The 14694-nt window shown below is 35.6% G+C and overlaps 1 protein-coding gene across 2 annotated transcripts in view; it reads right to left on the bottom strand.

The window, feature by feature from the left end:
- The window catches only part of LOC115212781 (N-chimaerin), a 176824-nt gene that overhangs the window by 13808 nt on the left and 148322 nt on the right, over positions 1–14694 (bottom strand). For both annotated transcript variants that reach the window (XM_029781469.2, XM_029781468.2), the window contains exon 8: positions 11134–11218. In XM_029781469.2, coding sequence (XP_029637329.1) covers positions 11134–11218 — 85 coding nt within the window. The remainder of the gene's footprint in view (positions 1–11133; positions 11219–14694) is intronic.

The following is a 14694-nucleotide window of genomic DNA, read 5'->3' as shown; positions in this document are numbered from 1 at the left end:
AGTGTGCAACTGGTACTTAATTTATCGTCCTCGAAAGGATGAAAGGCAAAGTCGACCTCAGCGGAATTTGAACTCAGAACATAGCGACAGATGAAATACTGCTAAGCATTTCACCCGGCATGCTAACATTTCTGCCAGCTTACATCATCATCATCATTAATAATAATAATGATAATAACAATAATAATAATAATTATAATAATGATGATGATAAAATTTTTTTGTATAGTGTTCAGTTGCTCTACAACGCATCAAAGGTGCATGTACAGGACATAGAATTATGTACAAAAGTCAAGAAAGTGAACAGTGTATGAATCATGATATACATGTGTGCATGCATATGGAGAGGGGTATATCAGGTGTAGTGTTGCCGAATTTCAGGAAGCATGGAGGTTTTAAAGGATGCAAGGTCTCGGCAACTAACAACTGATGCAGGTAGCTTGTTCCATGCCTACAAGTGTTGATGTTCATGTGTCTTCATCTCCTGTCTCATTAATATGTTAGCAAGTTAATGGTCCTGCCTTTCTGTAGCCTTTTGGTAAGGTCATCAAGTATCTTTACTCTGTCCTCTCCAGTTTCCTTTTTTCTGTTTCCCAGTTGTCACAAGGTGTTCAAGGTTTTGTCATCTCATATGATGTCTGTTGATGGCTTATGTGCTAATAAATTTATCTGGTAGTTTCTGGGGCAATAGAATGTGAGCCAACTATCTCCAAATCCACGTCAAGAAGAACCTAAAAAAGGGTCATGGGACTAATCTTCAGATTAACCCTTTACCTGCCCTGTGTATTACAAGTGATACACAGGACATATTTCCCCCGGCATCATAATTTGATACACGTTTCCTAGTTTTTACAACCACCACAGTAACTAGGGACTTATGAAAGAAAAGCTTTATATTACCTAGAACATATACAACAAAGGTCAGAGTGTGTCTGTGGGTGCGTAAGTATGTGTGTATATATATGGATACATACACATACACACACACAAAGCAAGATGGTTGGCAACAAGGTTGCATTACAGTTAGGTGAAAGTGTTCCCACTAAGCTGAAATCCTTCATTTCCAGACTTACACCCCTCATCAACCAGCAAGTTACCCAGTTTTTCTTCAAACTACAAACTAAATATTAACTACCTGAATATCACAATCATCATATGTGACGCACAGGACACTTGACTGATAATACAAGGCATCAAGAAACCTTTATCTACCAACTAAAATAGTATCAACACATATTACCCATCAACTTCAATGGAGAAGTTCTTAAGCAGATCAGGCCGAAAATGTCGCTAGAAGCTAGGATCACCAAGCATAGATTGGCATATTTCGGTCATATTATGCAGAGAAAATCCCTGGAGAAGGACATCATGCTCGGAATGGTCAGTGGCAAGAGAGGAAGAGGCCGACCAAGAACCCGCTGACTTGATACCATCAAGAGGGATATCGGAATGGACATAGCCAATCTGAAAGAAGCGGCTCAGGATAGAACTGACAGGAGGACACTGATCCAACGAGTGACCGAGAGTCGACTTCGACTGAGCGGATAGATAGATAGATAAAGTAAATTAATCACTCATAACTAAAAGTCTGAAAACAAGTATGGACATTTGGGACAAACTTATGAATATGCTCTGGACAGGCAAAGGGTTAAAAAAAGTAACTTAATAGATAAATAAAACTATGAAATACAACCTGTGTTAAAAGCTACAGAAACTAGCTGTTAAAAAAACAAAAAATGCATTTTCTCAAAATATCTGAAAGCATTTTCTACTTAGTTAACCTTCAAAGCTTCTTTGTCTAGTATTCAACACAAATTAAATATCTTGCATCAAAGAATACCATGGTATCTGTTATATTTAAATCTGTTTATTAATTTAAAATTTAATCATAACGAGAGAAAACAAGTATTAAATAACAAATCAAGACTGACTTCCTTTTCTTTTCCATTAATTTCGGTTGCTAATATATAATTATTTTAATGAGTTGCTGGCATGTAATTACTTGAGTAAGTCACTTTGACAGAACTTATTTTTTCCATTTGATTAAAAGTGTATTACTTATAATTGTGGCAAGTTTTATTAAGTTTTTCCTTACATCATATTATCAAAGGCTTTTGAAATTTTGATCAATGTGAAGTAATTTATATATACATATACATTATACACACACACATGCGAGTAAGCATGTAAGTGTATGTATATAAAACATACAGATATATCTACATATGCACACAGACACATTCTTTAATCCTGTTGCTATGAGGAAACATACACAGTGCACTCTATACAGTGTTTGGTATCTAGCAATGGAAATCATACCAAAATTAGAAACGTCCTCTGACCCAACAAGAATGGCAGTAAATCCAAATAAAAACAGACTCAGGAATGACTTTTTAGACCTCTGCTAGCATGGAAGATGGACATAGGATGATGATGGTGACACAGATATTTATTAATAAAAGAACTACACAGTAATGGAATAATGAAAAACCCTCAATGGTAAAATTGTAGACATGTTGCCAACACTTGCACTATTATGCAAATTAGAGCAGGCCAATGGGGTTCTGTCTGTGTGTGCATATATTATCGCGTGATCACATGACCGACCAGACCATCAGATGTTGCTACACATCGCTGGTCACAATGCGTTCGCATGGTTTTAGCCTTCGAACGACACCACCCCGCTGGCTAAGTGAGCAGGCCAACAGAAGAAAGAGAGAAAGAGATCACCACCCCCTGCCAGAGCCTTGTGGAGCTTTTCGGTGCTTTCGCTCAATAAACACACACAACGCTCGGTCTGGGAATCAAAACCGCGATCCTACGACTGTGAGTCCACTGCCCTAACCACTGGGTCATTGCGCCTCCACGCATATATTATATACAACTATAAGCCATTATATTGTTGTGGACAGAATTGAGTAACTGAACTTTGATAAGCAATTAAACATAAAGTAATTAGCTTGACCCTTTAGCATTTAAACCGGCCATATCCAACCAAAATAATCTACCTGTTTTATCTTCAAACTGACCATATCTGGCCTATTATACGTATTTCTTTATTACCCACAAGGGGCTAAACACAGAGGGGACAAACAAGGACAGACATAGGTATTATATCGACCCCAGTGCGTAACTGGTACTTAATTTATCAACCCCGAAAGGATGAAAGGCAAAGTCGACCTCGGCGGAATTTGAACTCACAACGTAACGCAGACGAAATACCGTAAAGCATTTCGCCCGGCGTGCTAACGTTTCTGCCAGCTCGCCGCCAATAAATATATTATACCTACCCTACGTAGTCATTCTGAAAAGAAGCAATCACATCATTGAAATCTCTAAGCTACAAGGTAATGTATGTCTAATGCAAATCAATCATCATCATCATCATCATTTAACGTCTGTTTTCCATGCTGGCATGGGTTGGACAGTTAGACTGAGAACTGGTAAGCTGGGGAGCTGCACCAGGTTCCAGTATGAATAGATAAGCATTACATTCGACAGTGACAACCGAAAGCTAAAGGGTTAAGCTTTTTATCTGATTACTAAGGGTGGGAGGAAAACTTGTGATTAACCAGTGTCTTCATTTTCAGTCAACTATTTTATAAACACACACACACACATACATGGAAGAGAGAGAGAGACATTTACACACACACATACAGTATGGCAGCAGATTTGTTGCTAAGCAATGAGGATTTAATTGTTTGATCAACTGAATTACCTGCTACTGTAATAATGTACAAGTGGTTAAGCAGTCTAAAAATATATGTACTCTTAACATAATTATCAGGCAGAATTCATATAACATGATGCATGACATGGATGTACCTTGTAAATTACAGGTAAAATCCACTTGACTGACATCTATACAGTTTCTGTCAACCTGATTTCACCTTCAAGGCTATAGAAAATGACATTTGCTCAAGATACCATGCAGCAGGATTGAACATGGGATATTATGATCATGAAGCAACTTCTCAATTCAACCATGCTGCCCTTACACATGTGATATATATTAAGTGGCTGGCTGACAGAGTCATAAGGACAGCAGATAGAATGTGATGCAATATGTACTTTGGTTGTGTGTGAACTGAGTTCAGAACCTAACACGGTCAGCTTTGATCCTTTTGGGGTTGGTAAATAAAGTACCAGCCTCATTCTGGTGCAGCCCTTTCTCCCTGCCCTCTCTTCCCATTCTGGATGTTCTACTGGATTGAGTGTAGCAGAATGTCTGAGAGAGTACTTGAGGCTGCTCATAACTTCATGGACACCTAAAACCATTCATGACAGCATGACACAAGCTTATAACATGCCCTCTTTAATTGTGTGTACTGATTGAAATATGCATACATGTGTGACGACCACAAAGATTTTTGATCCTTGTAACTTGCGACAGTATTGACTCCACCTTTCATGTTAAGCAAATTTGAATCTGTCACGAAGTGTCCCAGTTATTTTGGCCTATACTTTAGCATGGTTTCTTTCCCATTTCCCCTGTAATCAAACCAAATAAAGCTATAAGCATACTAAACAAACACAATTTTGTTTTACTACTTGCTCTGCTTTTTTTCCCTTCTGTTTGCAAATCACTGTTCTGCTATCCTTCCTTAGTTAATTGGCAACCAAGAAAGATATTCCACCTCCACTGGAAGCACCATACACTCCCATCTTTGTGTGTTACACAACTCCCTGAGTCCTTCATACTCTAGGTGCTTCCCTTCATCATCATCAACTGCTTTCTATGCTGGCATGGGTTTGACAGTTCGACACGGAGCTGTCCAAACTCCAGTTATCTGTTGAGGCATGGTTTTAACAGCCGGATGCCCTTCCTAACACCAACCACTCAACAGTGTGCTGGATGCTTTTTATGTGCCACCAACATGGATGTGTTTATGCAGCGGCAGCAGTATCATGGGAACATTATTACAGCACTGGCACAGGTGCTTTCTAAGTGGTACTGGCACCAGAAAGGACATACCTGTATGTGTGGAAGACAGCGATTTCACCTATTGCTTTATTAAAGCACCACCAGCTGAACAAGGCTTTTCTTACGAAAGAACAGGACGTTGCTTGGTTTATTGCAACATGGCATGAGAAGATGAGCATTTCTTCTAGCTCCACATGCCCCTCTCAGTCAACAGCATCATTTAGGAGGCAGAGTTTTGCATTCTCTATACCTACTCATTCTGCATTTTCATGCATTCCCCCATGGAAAACAACAGGGTGCAGCCTGATGTTGGTTCTGACTGCACTGATGCTGTTGCATGCATAGTTGTTCTTCTGCATCAGCAAGGATATTCAAGACACATCCAGACATGCTCTTGAACAGGTGTAATATATACTGTCAATGAGGCAGAGCCTTCACACCAAACACAATTTCCAGTGTTACTTCAGCCTTGCTGTTTACCATTGATTGGAGATGGAAGCACATCAAATACTAAACTCAGGAGGAATTTCAACCCAACTGGTTCTATTCTCTGATAACTTATTTTACTCAGTAATTTCCCATGATGCCTATATGCTTCTGTTTCGTAGTACTGTGGTTTAGTAGCATGCACTTTCTCTTTGATCTGACAAATTTCTCTGGTTACAATATCTTGCCTGCCCTTGTTAGAGAAGAGGGGCTGACTGTTCATCAGCAAATGCATGTACAAAAAGTACAAACTTTTTGAGGGAAGGGGGTTGGCAGTTGCCCATGCATGCAAGTCTCTCCTCATCATCCACTAATGTTTATCCAAATGACCAGTATCATTGTAAGCATTGCTGTCAAAAATGCAAACAACTAAAACAGATACTGCACACATGGTTCTGGGCTCAGTCTTATTTTGTGGTACCTTGGGCAAGTGTCTTGTACAATAGCCCTGAGCCAACCAAAACCTTGTGAGTGGATCTCTGCTTACTAATTTTCTAGCCTTGCCTTCAAAAAGATTTGGTGTTTATAACTCATCCTTCCCACTCCAAGAGAAGACAAACAAGTTTAAAAGCCAAAAGATCATGACATTCACCAAGCTAAGTAGAATCAGCTTTGGCACAGTTACAGCACTACATGTCTGAGTCAATAGTAAGACTAACGACCTAGCAGCAAATAGATTTGGCAATTAATGTATAAAGTAAATTGTGTAAGACACTACAAAATCTCACATAGTTTTAGGAAATGGTCACATTTGAATGCTTTTGATGATAGGCCTTCTCACACAGAATTGACTAAAAGCTAAACAACATCAGATTATTTACAAAGTGATGAGGCTAATGTTAGAAACAGCAGCTAAATCTCCTTCCTATGAAACCCAAATGTCTTAGAAAAGGGAAAAACATACAAGAGAAAGTAGTTCAAGATCAAAGTGTCTGAAACAATGTGGGATGACATATTGCAGTAGATAACTTTGTTACAACTTATGGCCAAATCTACACCAGATGGTTTATTCTGGGTACTGACAGTGATATATTAACAATCTGGTATCTGCAGAATCTAGGAGTTTAAATTTGTGCCAGTATGGTAGTCTTGAAGAATTTTATGAATAAAATCACTTTCAACCTCCAAAGAATTAACAGTACAAAGTCAATGTATAGCAATGAGGAAAAAAAAAAAAAAGATCTTAATGTTTTGGACAATTTGTCCTTTGTCAAGAAAGATAAAAAGAAAAGCACTTCTGCTGAAGCAAAAAAAAAAAAAAAAGAAAGAAAGCTAGTGGAACACCATACAATTTTGTTATCATGCAAATATCTTTTTTATATTCCCATCAAGACCAGAATTCTTGTTTTCTACTCATCTAGTATGACAAAGGACAAATTGTTTTAAGCATTCATACCACTTTCTTCTTTTTCAACAGCCTCAAATATTTACTTTGTATTATTGGATTTGTCATGTTTATTTCTAATAAATTTAATTTTTTTCCTTTGATTTTTTCTCATAAAATTCCTATGATATACATAAAAACATCTGGATTAAAAGGAGCAGGAATAATTGTATAACCATACCATTGAAACTGAACTTTGTTGAAATAAAAATTCTTTAATTCTTAAAGCTGTATACCTTCTTGATAGCTTATAAATTGTTTTAAGCCAAAGGTTAGAAATACTTCCTAGAAAGACTACAAAATTGTTGAACTGTCAAAACAGATTTATATCAATATGCATGTGTTTGCATATGTGTGTGTGTATACATACACACACAAGCATATGTAGATATGTATGAATGTAAACACATTTTAACTTCTCAAATGCCATGATAAAAGTGCATTCAATACACTTTAGTAAGTGACTAGCGACAGAGAGGGCATCTGGTCATAGAAACCAAGCCAAAATGAAACTTTCAGGAGAAACGTGATCTTCTAATGTATACCGGCAAAAAGTAGTGATAAAATAATGATTATATATATATATATATATAATATTAGGGAGTATATCCAAACTTACAGGGAAAAATTAGATTTAGGATTAAATCAAATTTCACAGTATAAATATAAATTAAATTAGAGATAAAACCACTATTAGGCAACTCAAACAGTGATAGACATAAACCAAAACATAAAAAAACAATAAATAAATATAATTAATATAATATACAATATATATATAAAATATAAAATTTAAAATTTAAATTATTAAAATTTGAAATTTTGAAATTTATTTTTATAAATGTTTATATTTTTATATTTTTTAAATATAAATTCAAATTTTAAATTTTATATATATATTGTATATTATATTAATTATATTTATTTTTTTGTTTTTTATGTTTTGGTTAATGTCTATCACTGTTTGAGTTGCCTAATAGTGGTTTTACCTCTAATTTAATTTATATATATATAAAATTTCATGAGCAAAAAAACTATAAGCTGATACAGAAATTATATATAATTTTTATTTCAAACTGATATTGACCCTAAGTCCATATTTTACTTCTATATGATGTTCCATTTCTATAACCTATTGCTTAGGTTCACAAACACCCTTTCAGGCACCATGCACTGATTTTCAAAAAAAAAAAACAAAAAAACATGGATCCAGCAGACATCAGCTTGTTAGCCCTTCTCTCCAATATTCATCCTACCAACATAGACAATCTTCCATCATCATAACACCCTTTCCTTGGGAGCTAAACATCCACTCTCTTACCTTGTAGCATGGAGATAGTCTCTAGCTACCAGTGCAAGGCCCATCCCTCTTATACCTATGCCTGCCAAAATAGAATAAACAGAAACAACATGGGGCAGAGAAGACTCTTTCCTTTAACTGAGACATACCAACTTCTCTATTGTTGGTGGCAGATCACTATAAAGTGATTAGTGATAAGAAGGGCATTTTCTCAAATCCAACAATAATTCTATGTAAATTCGAAATTGTAGTAAAGTATTGAAAAATAAATAGTCATCAAGAAATTATGGAAGAAATTTCAAATTCCGGATCTTTTCGGTTTGACCGGCAGTTTTTTCTAGTGGTGTCATATGAAATTGTCAAACATAATTATGACCCTAGTATCGATCTATTGCATTTCAATCTGTTTTAGGGTTAGGGTTAGGGGGGAAGGGTATCTTTTTTTTCCTTCAGAAATGTAAATAAACCCAATCTGTTTCTTAAACGAGGGACATATTCATACGGCACAGAATATTTTTTACCTCAATAGACGTTAGTGATTGGTTGAATTTGCAGAAAAAAACAACAACAAATATCTTACAAACTATAGAATTTTCTCAATAAAGCCAAAAGAAAAAGATGTTTTATAAACACATTCTACCAGTATACGAAGTTTAAAAGAGTTTAGTTACGTGGAAATTATTTTTAAAAACTGCCGTTCAAACCGAAAAGATCCCAAATTGCAACGTAAGAATCAACATCGGTGATTAATTCATCAGCTGCGGCCGTCATTTAAAACATTACAGTACAACAGTAGGCAGTACAGAATTCAAATTATCTGTTGAGGAAGAAGTAAAGTAAAATCCAGGGGAGAAAACTCTACTGTGCGTTCCTATTTAATTCTTCAGACCAATAAGAATTAACACGGCAAGCTAGGGGATTACACGTTAACCATGCAGTGTTGTAGGCGTATGCATGGCTGCGTGGTAAGAAATTTGTTTCTTAAGCACATAACTTGGGTTCAGTCCCATTTTGTGGTTTCTATAATAGTACTGGGTCAGCCAAAGCTTTATGAGCAGATTTGGGAGACAGGAACTGAAAGAAGCCCATTTTGTGTGTGTGTGTGTGTGTGTGTGTATGCATGTATACATTGAGTGTGTGTATTAGCATCTCACTGCCTTGACTTCATGTGGTAATTGTAAGAGAGTGTCACCATCATGCAAGCGGTGTCTTTTATTTCCAATCTTCCCTGCAAACACGTTTTGGTCATAGGGAAATATCTCTTTACATGGAAACAGGTAAGAGTTGGCAACAGGAAAAGCATCCAGCCATTAAAAACACACCTGAAAAGATTCTATTTGACCCATGCAAACATGGAAAAGTGGGCTTTAGAATGATGATGATGAAGTTCTTATTGTGTACATCACCTAACCTTTACACAAAGATTAAGGAATGAATTTTACAATATAAGTTTGGGCATCATGAAGTGAGATGTGAATTTCAGGGGCCTAACACTCTTCTCTTCAATTCTCAAAAAAAAACAAGTTCTACTTCAAACATTAGAATTCATTCCTACAGTGCAACACTTTAGGCAAGCACCTTCTGTTATATCTAATGTCCTGAGAGGAATTCAATAGAAAGAGACTAGAAGCAGCCTGTTGTGTGTACACACATATACACTTATATATCATCATCATCATCGTCATTTAACATCCATTCACAATGTTAGCATAAGTTGGAAGGTTTGATAGGGAGGCTTCACTGTCTGTTTTGGCAGGGCTTTTTTTTTTAAGCTGGATGCCCTTCCTAACACCAACCACCTTACACATACATATATATGCATATGAGAGACAGACAAACAGACAGACAGCAGATGGATATAGATTTGTGCATGACCTGCCATGCCTTGACATGTGTGATGATTGTAAACATAATGACAAACATTGTTTGCATCATCATCATCATCGTTTAACGTCCGTTTTCCATGCTAGCATAGGTTGGACGGTTCAACTGGGGTCTGGGAAGCCCGAAGGCTGCGCCAGGCCCAGTCTGATCTGGCAGCGTTTCTACAGCTGCTGCAACCTTGCATAGGCTTCTGAGCAGGTATCACCATGACAACTTTCTTTGTCATGGTCAAAGTATGTCCAAGCTGTTTGTTATTCATTAAACTAAGGGAAATGTTACCTTATATAGGGGTTGGTAACAAGAGGAGTGTCCAACTGTAGAAATATCTGCTTTAACCAAGTTACCGTCTAATCCATACAAGTATGGAAACATAGACATTAACAGAATAATGCTGACTAGCATGTATAGCAGCATGGACTAGCTTAGTTTTAGTTAAGCATCTATCTGGAACATAGAGATGGCAGATATTTTCCAGTAATGAGGTCTGAACCAGCAACCCTTTGGCTAGTAGTCCAACAATTTAATGATCAGAATATCTGTAACTCACCTACAATGTGATGTAACCAGAAATAATTTATATTGAAAGGGTTTCTGGCTCAACAAGGTAAAAGAATATGTTACATTAGTGTAATTAATGAAGATCTTTCCAGGTTGTAAAACAATACATATTTCAACAGAAATATGGTAACAAAAAGGAGGCGCAATGGCCCAGTGGTTAGGGCAGCAGACTCGTGTTCGGAGGATCGCAGTTTCAATTCCCAGACCGGGTGTTGTGTGTGTTTATTGAGTGAAAACACCTACAAGCTTCACGAGGCTCTGGCAGGGAGGGGGGAGGGCGAACCCTGCTGTACTCTTTCGCCCCAACTTTCTCTCACTCTTTCTTCCAGTTTCTTGAGTAACGCTACGATGGACTGGCATCCCGTCCAGCTGGGGGGAACACATACGCCATAGAAACCCGGGGAAACTGGGCCCATGAGCCTGGCTAGGCTTGAAAAGGGCGCATAAATAAAATAAAAATGGTAACAAAGGGGTTAATATATTCTAAACAAAACAATGATACACTCTAAACTTCCTAGCATATATTTAGGAGAAATAAAATCTTTACAAATGAACAGACAAGAAACAAGGACATTAACAGATCTAGTTGTTTACCTTGGCACTTAACTCCTTGAGCAATTAGTCCCCACATAAAGTTGGCACAGTAATCACACCAGTGTAGTCCAATGAAATTTTGCACCTGAAATAAGTAAAGAAAAAATTTCTTTTTTTTTACAAAACTGTCAAAATGGATTGATGGTGTTATTGATGGAATCAAAAAAAAAAAAGTGGAAAAAAATATTAAATTAAAACAAACTATAAGTAAATTCATAAGCTATAAAACTCTATCTACTGAAAATTAATTGGTAATAATCTATACTAAAGATTGTATATAATTACTGAACATGTGTATGCACAATACAAACACATATATAATGAAGTATTTAATTATATATATATATATATATATATATATATATATATATATCAAAGGGAAATGGAAATTAATTAAAATTTGCATTTCCAGTGGTCTAACGTGTAAAAAAATTTAGTCAAAAAGATTATATATTAGTCATACAATATAGTGTATACCTAAACACATAAGAAATCCACTTATAAGGATTCTACACGCTAGAAAGAACAGCTAGGTTCTATAACCACAAAAATTGGGGATAAAATTTTTGTGGTTATAGAACTTAGCTGTTCTTTCTAGCATGTAGAATCCCTATAAGTGGATTCCTTATGTGTTTAGATATACACAAATCGTATGACTATATATATATATATATATATATATAATATATATATATATATATATATACATATATATAAAGCCTACTGGAAGTTTTAGAATATTTCTTATAATTCAATCTGTGTTTATTTAGTTGCATTTTATAATTGCAAATGATGAAGAATAATGTTGTTATAGGCTTCCAGCAGGCCAATCGGTGTTTCACTGTATGACATGGCAAGGAATGGCATGAGTATCTGCAACTCAGTGTAAAACAAACATCACAGGAGACTTTATCAATGAAGCATCAGCTTTTTGATTTACTTGCCAATGCTTATATCCTTCTCCAAAAGATAATCAAATTCCATTCACATTTTATTAGTCAACCCAAGGTTGTGCTAGATCACACTTGGCCAAAAAGTATCACAGATTGAGATTAAATCTAAAACCACATGTTTGTATAGCAAACTCTTTAATCATATTTTTGTAAACAAATGTTACAAGATTATTGTGAACATATTAGACTAGGGTCAATAAAATAAGCACCAGTAATATACTGAGGTTCTGTTCAATGCACTTCACCCTCAAAATATCTGGCCATGTGCCAATGCTAGAAATCAATATAAAATAGTTTTATGAACAATTGGGAAAATATATGGTAGATATTGTGGGAGAATAAAGCTGGCTTGATCTGTAGTAATTCAATCAGATCTAAAAGTCAGATGATGAAAAATTATTTTTTCAATAAAGGCTCTCATCTTAAGATTTGGTGTAAGACAACATATCTATAAGGCAGCTAATTGGCAGAGTTTTAGAACATCAAATACATTACTTTGCAGTAATTGTTCTGGTCCTCTCTGGCTCTTACAGACATGTCTGACTTCAGATAGTATGTATTTGAATATTAGAATAATATTTTGGGGAAAATAACAAAATAGTAAAGCTGGAATTTAGTATATTTATAAATGACATATTCAAAACAAAGAAATATTTAACTTCTGAATAATTGATATAGGTATGGCTGTATGGTTAAGAGGTTTGCTTTGCAACTAAATGGTTTCAGGGTTCAATCCTAATGTGTAACACTGCAAGCAAAGTGTTTTCTCTCATAGCCTCAGATTGACAAAAGTCTTTTGAGTGAAAGTTAGTTGATGAAAACCAAGATGAAGTCCATTTTAAGGACGGTTCTTGCTCTTGCATGACAGAATCCGTTTCCCAAGTTAACATCACCACTTGGTGCAAGGTTACTTTTAGAGGAGCCCACTCTGTTGAATGATAACTATCTCCCTTCTTCCCGCCAACCCTGGAGGTCCTAAAAAAAGGGCTATGGTCCTGGCCATTTCTCTTCTGACTAAGCCATTATAGAAGAAAGTAAAGAAAGTAAAATGAAAAAAATCTAGTGAAAAAAATACGATCTAATTCATAATACTGGAAAGACACAAAAATATCAACATATTTAGATACTGGTCAATTAAAACTGAACATTTGAAGCAAACATCAACTAAAATCAAGCAGATGGATAATAATAATAATAATAATAATACAATACAAAATTAAAATAAATAGCAGACACTAAGTAAATTAGAATATTAGCACCTTTTTAAATACCGAAACTTGGAATTAAAGAGCTTTTCGTATGAATCTTTGTATGGGTGGATGCAAAAGCATGTATATATGTATATATATATGCATATGCCACAAAGTTAGCAATTCAGGTATTCCTTTTCTCTCAATGTAAGTATACGTGGATAACGCTATATTTCCAAGTTTACAGAAATCAATAGAGGAATCTAGTAGAATTGCTGAACAAATAGGCACATGAAAAAAAGACTACAACTAACCGGCTCCCATTTGGAGAAATACAAATTTAGATCAGTTGATAACATCTGCTTGGGTAAGATATTTAAATTATCTACTTTCTCTATTTTCCTCTTGCAGTAGTAATTGGAGCTCTGCTAGAGCTTTTTTACAAAAAACACAAGTTCCCTGTTATAGTCGCTAGAAGAGAGAAAAAGTAAAAAACAAAAAAAAAAAAAAGAAACCAGAGACCATTAATTCAGAATTCACTCAGTTTTACCAATGACAGCATACCTTTACTATTTACAGCACACCTTTACTATTTACAGCATTCTCTAGCAATTACAGATTATACCTTTCACAATTAATTACAGCATACCTTTGACATTTACAGTATACCTATAGCAATTACAGAATATACCTTTAGCAAATACAGCATACCTTTACCATTTACAGCATTCTCTAGCAATTACAGTATATACCTTTAACAATTACAGCATACCTTTACTACTTACAGCATACCTTTACCATTTTACAGCATAGCTCTAGCAATTACAGAATATACCTTTAATAATTACAGCATAACTTTACCATTTACAGAATACCTTTAATAATTACAGCATAATGTCTTACCATTTATAGCAAACCTCTAGTAATTTCAGAATACACCTTTAACAATTACAGCATAACGTTACCATTTACAGAATACCTTTAGCATTTATAGCATACCTCAATACCGTTATCTTTATAGCATACATTTATCATTTATTGTATACCTTTAGCAATTGTAATACCTCATTACCATTTATAGCACACCATTAATATTTACAGTATACCTTTAGGAATAACAGTGTATTTTTAACTATTACGATAAATTTTGACCATTTACAGGTGTAGTCCCTCAGGTGGTCAGGTGCCCTCTTTGATACCCTTCTGACAACTTTAAGGAACATGGAGCACTCTGGCGCTATGAGGCAATTCACATGACAGAAGACCAATCCAAGGTACAATCTATAACTTGCTGGTCACCATTGCCATCTTAGCCTGCAAAGCCACTGTGGTCAGAACTCCTAGTCCAAAGGGTGGGGATTGGATTGCGTAGACTGACGCTTACTTTAAAACTACTAAGTACAGGGAAGAAGAAAAAG

This window comes from Octopus sinensis, linkage group LG6 (assembly GCF_006345805.1).
Source record: "Octopus sinensis linkage group LG6, ASM634580v1, whole genome shotgun sequence".
Taxonomy (NCBI): domain Eukaryota; kingdom Metazoa; phylum Mollusca; class Cephalopoda; order Octopoda; family Octopodidae; genus Octopus; species Octopus sinensis.
Note: the sequence above shows the minus strand (reverse complement) of the source record. Positions and strands in the feature narration are given on the sequence as shown.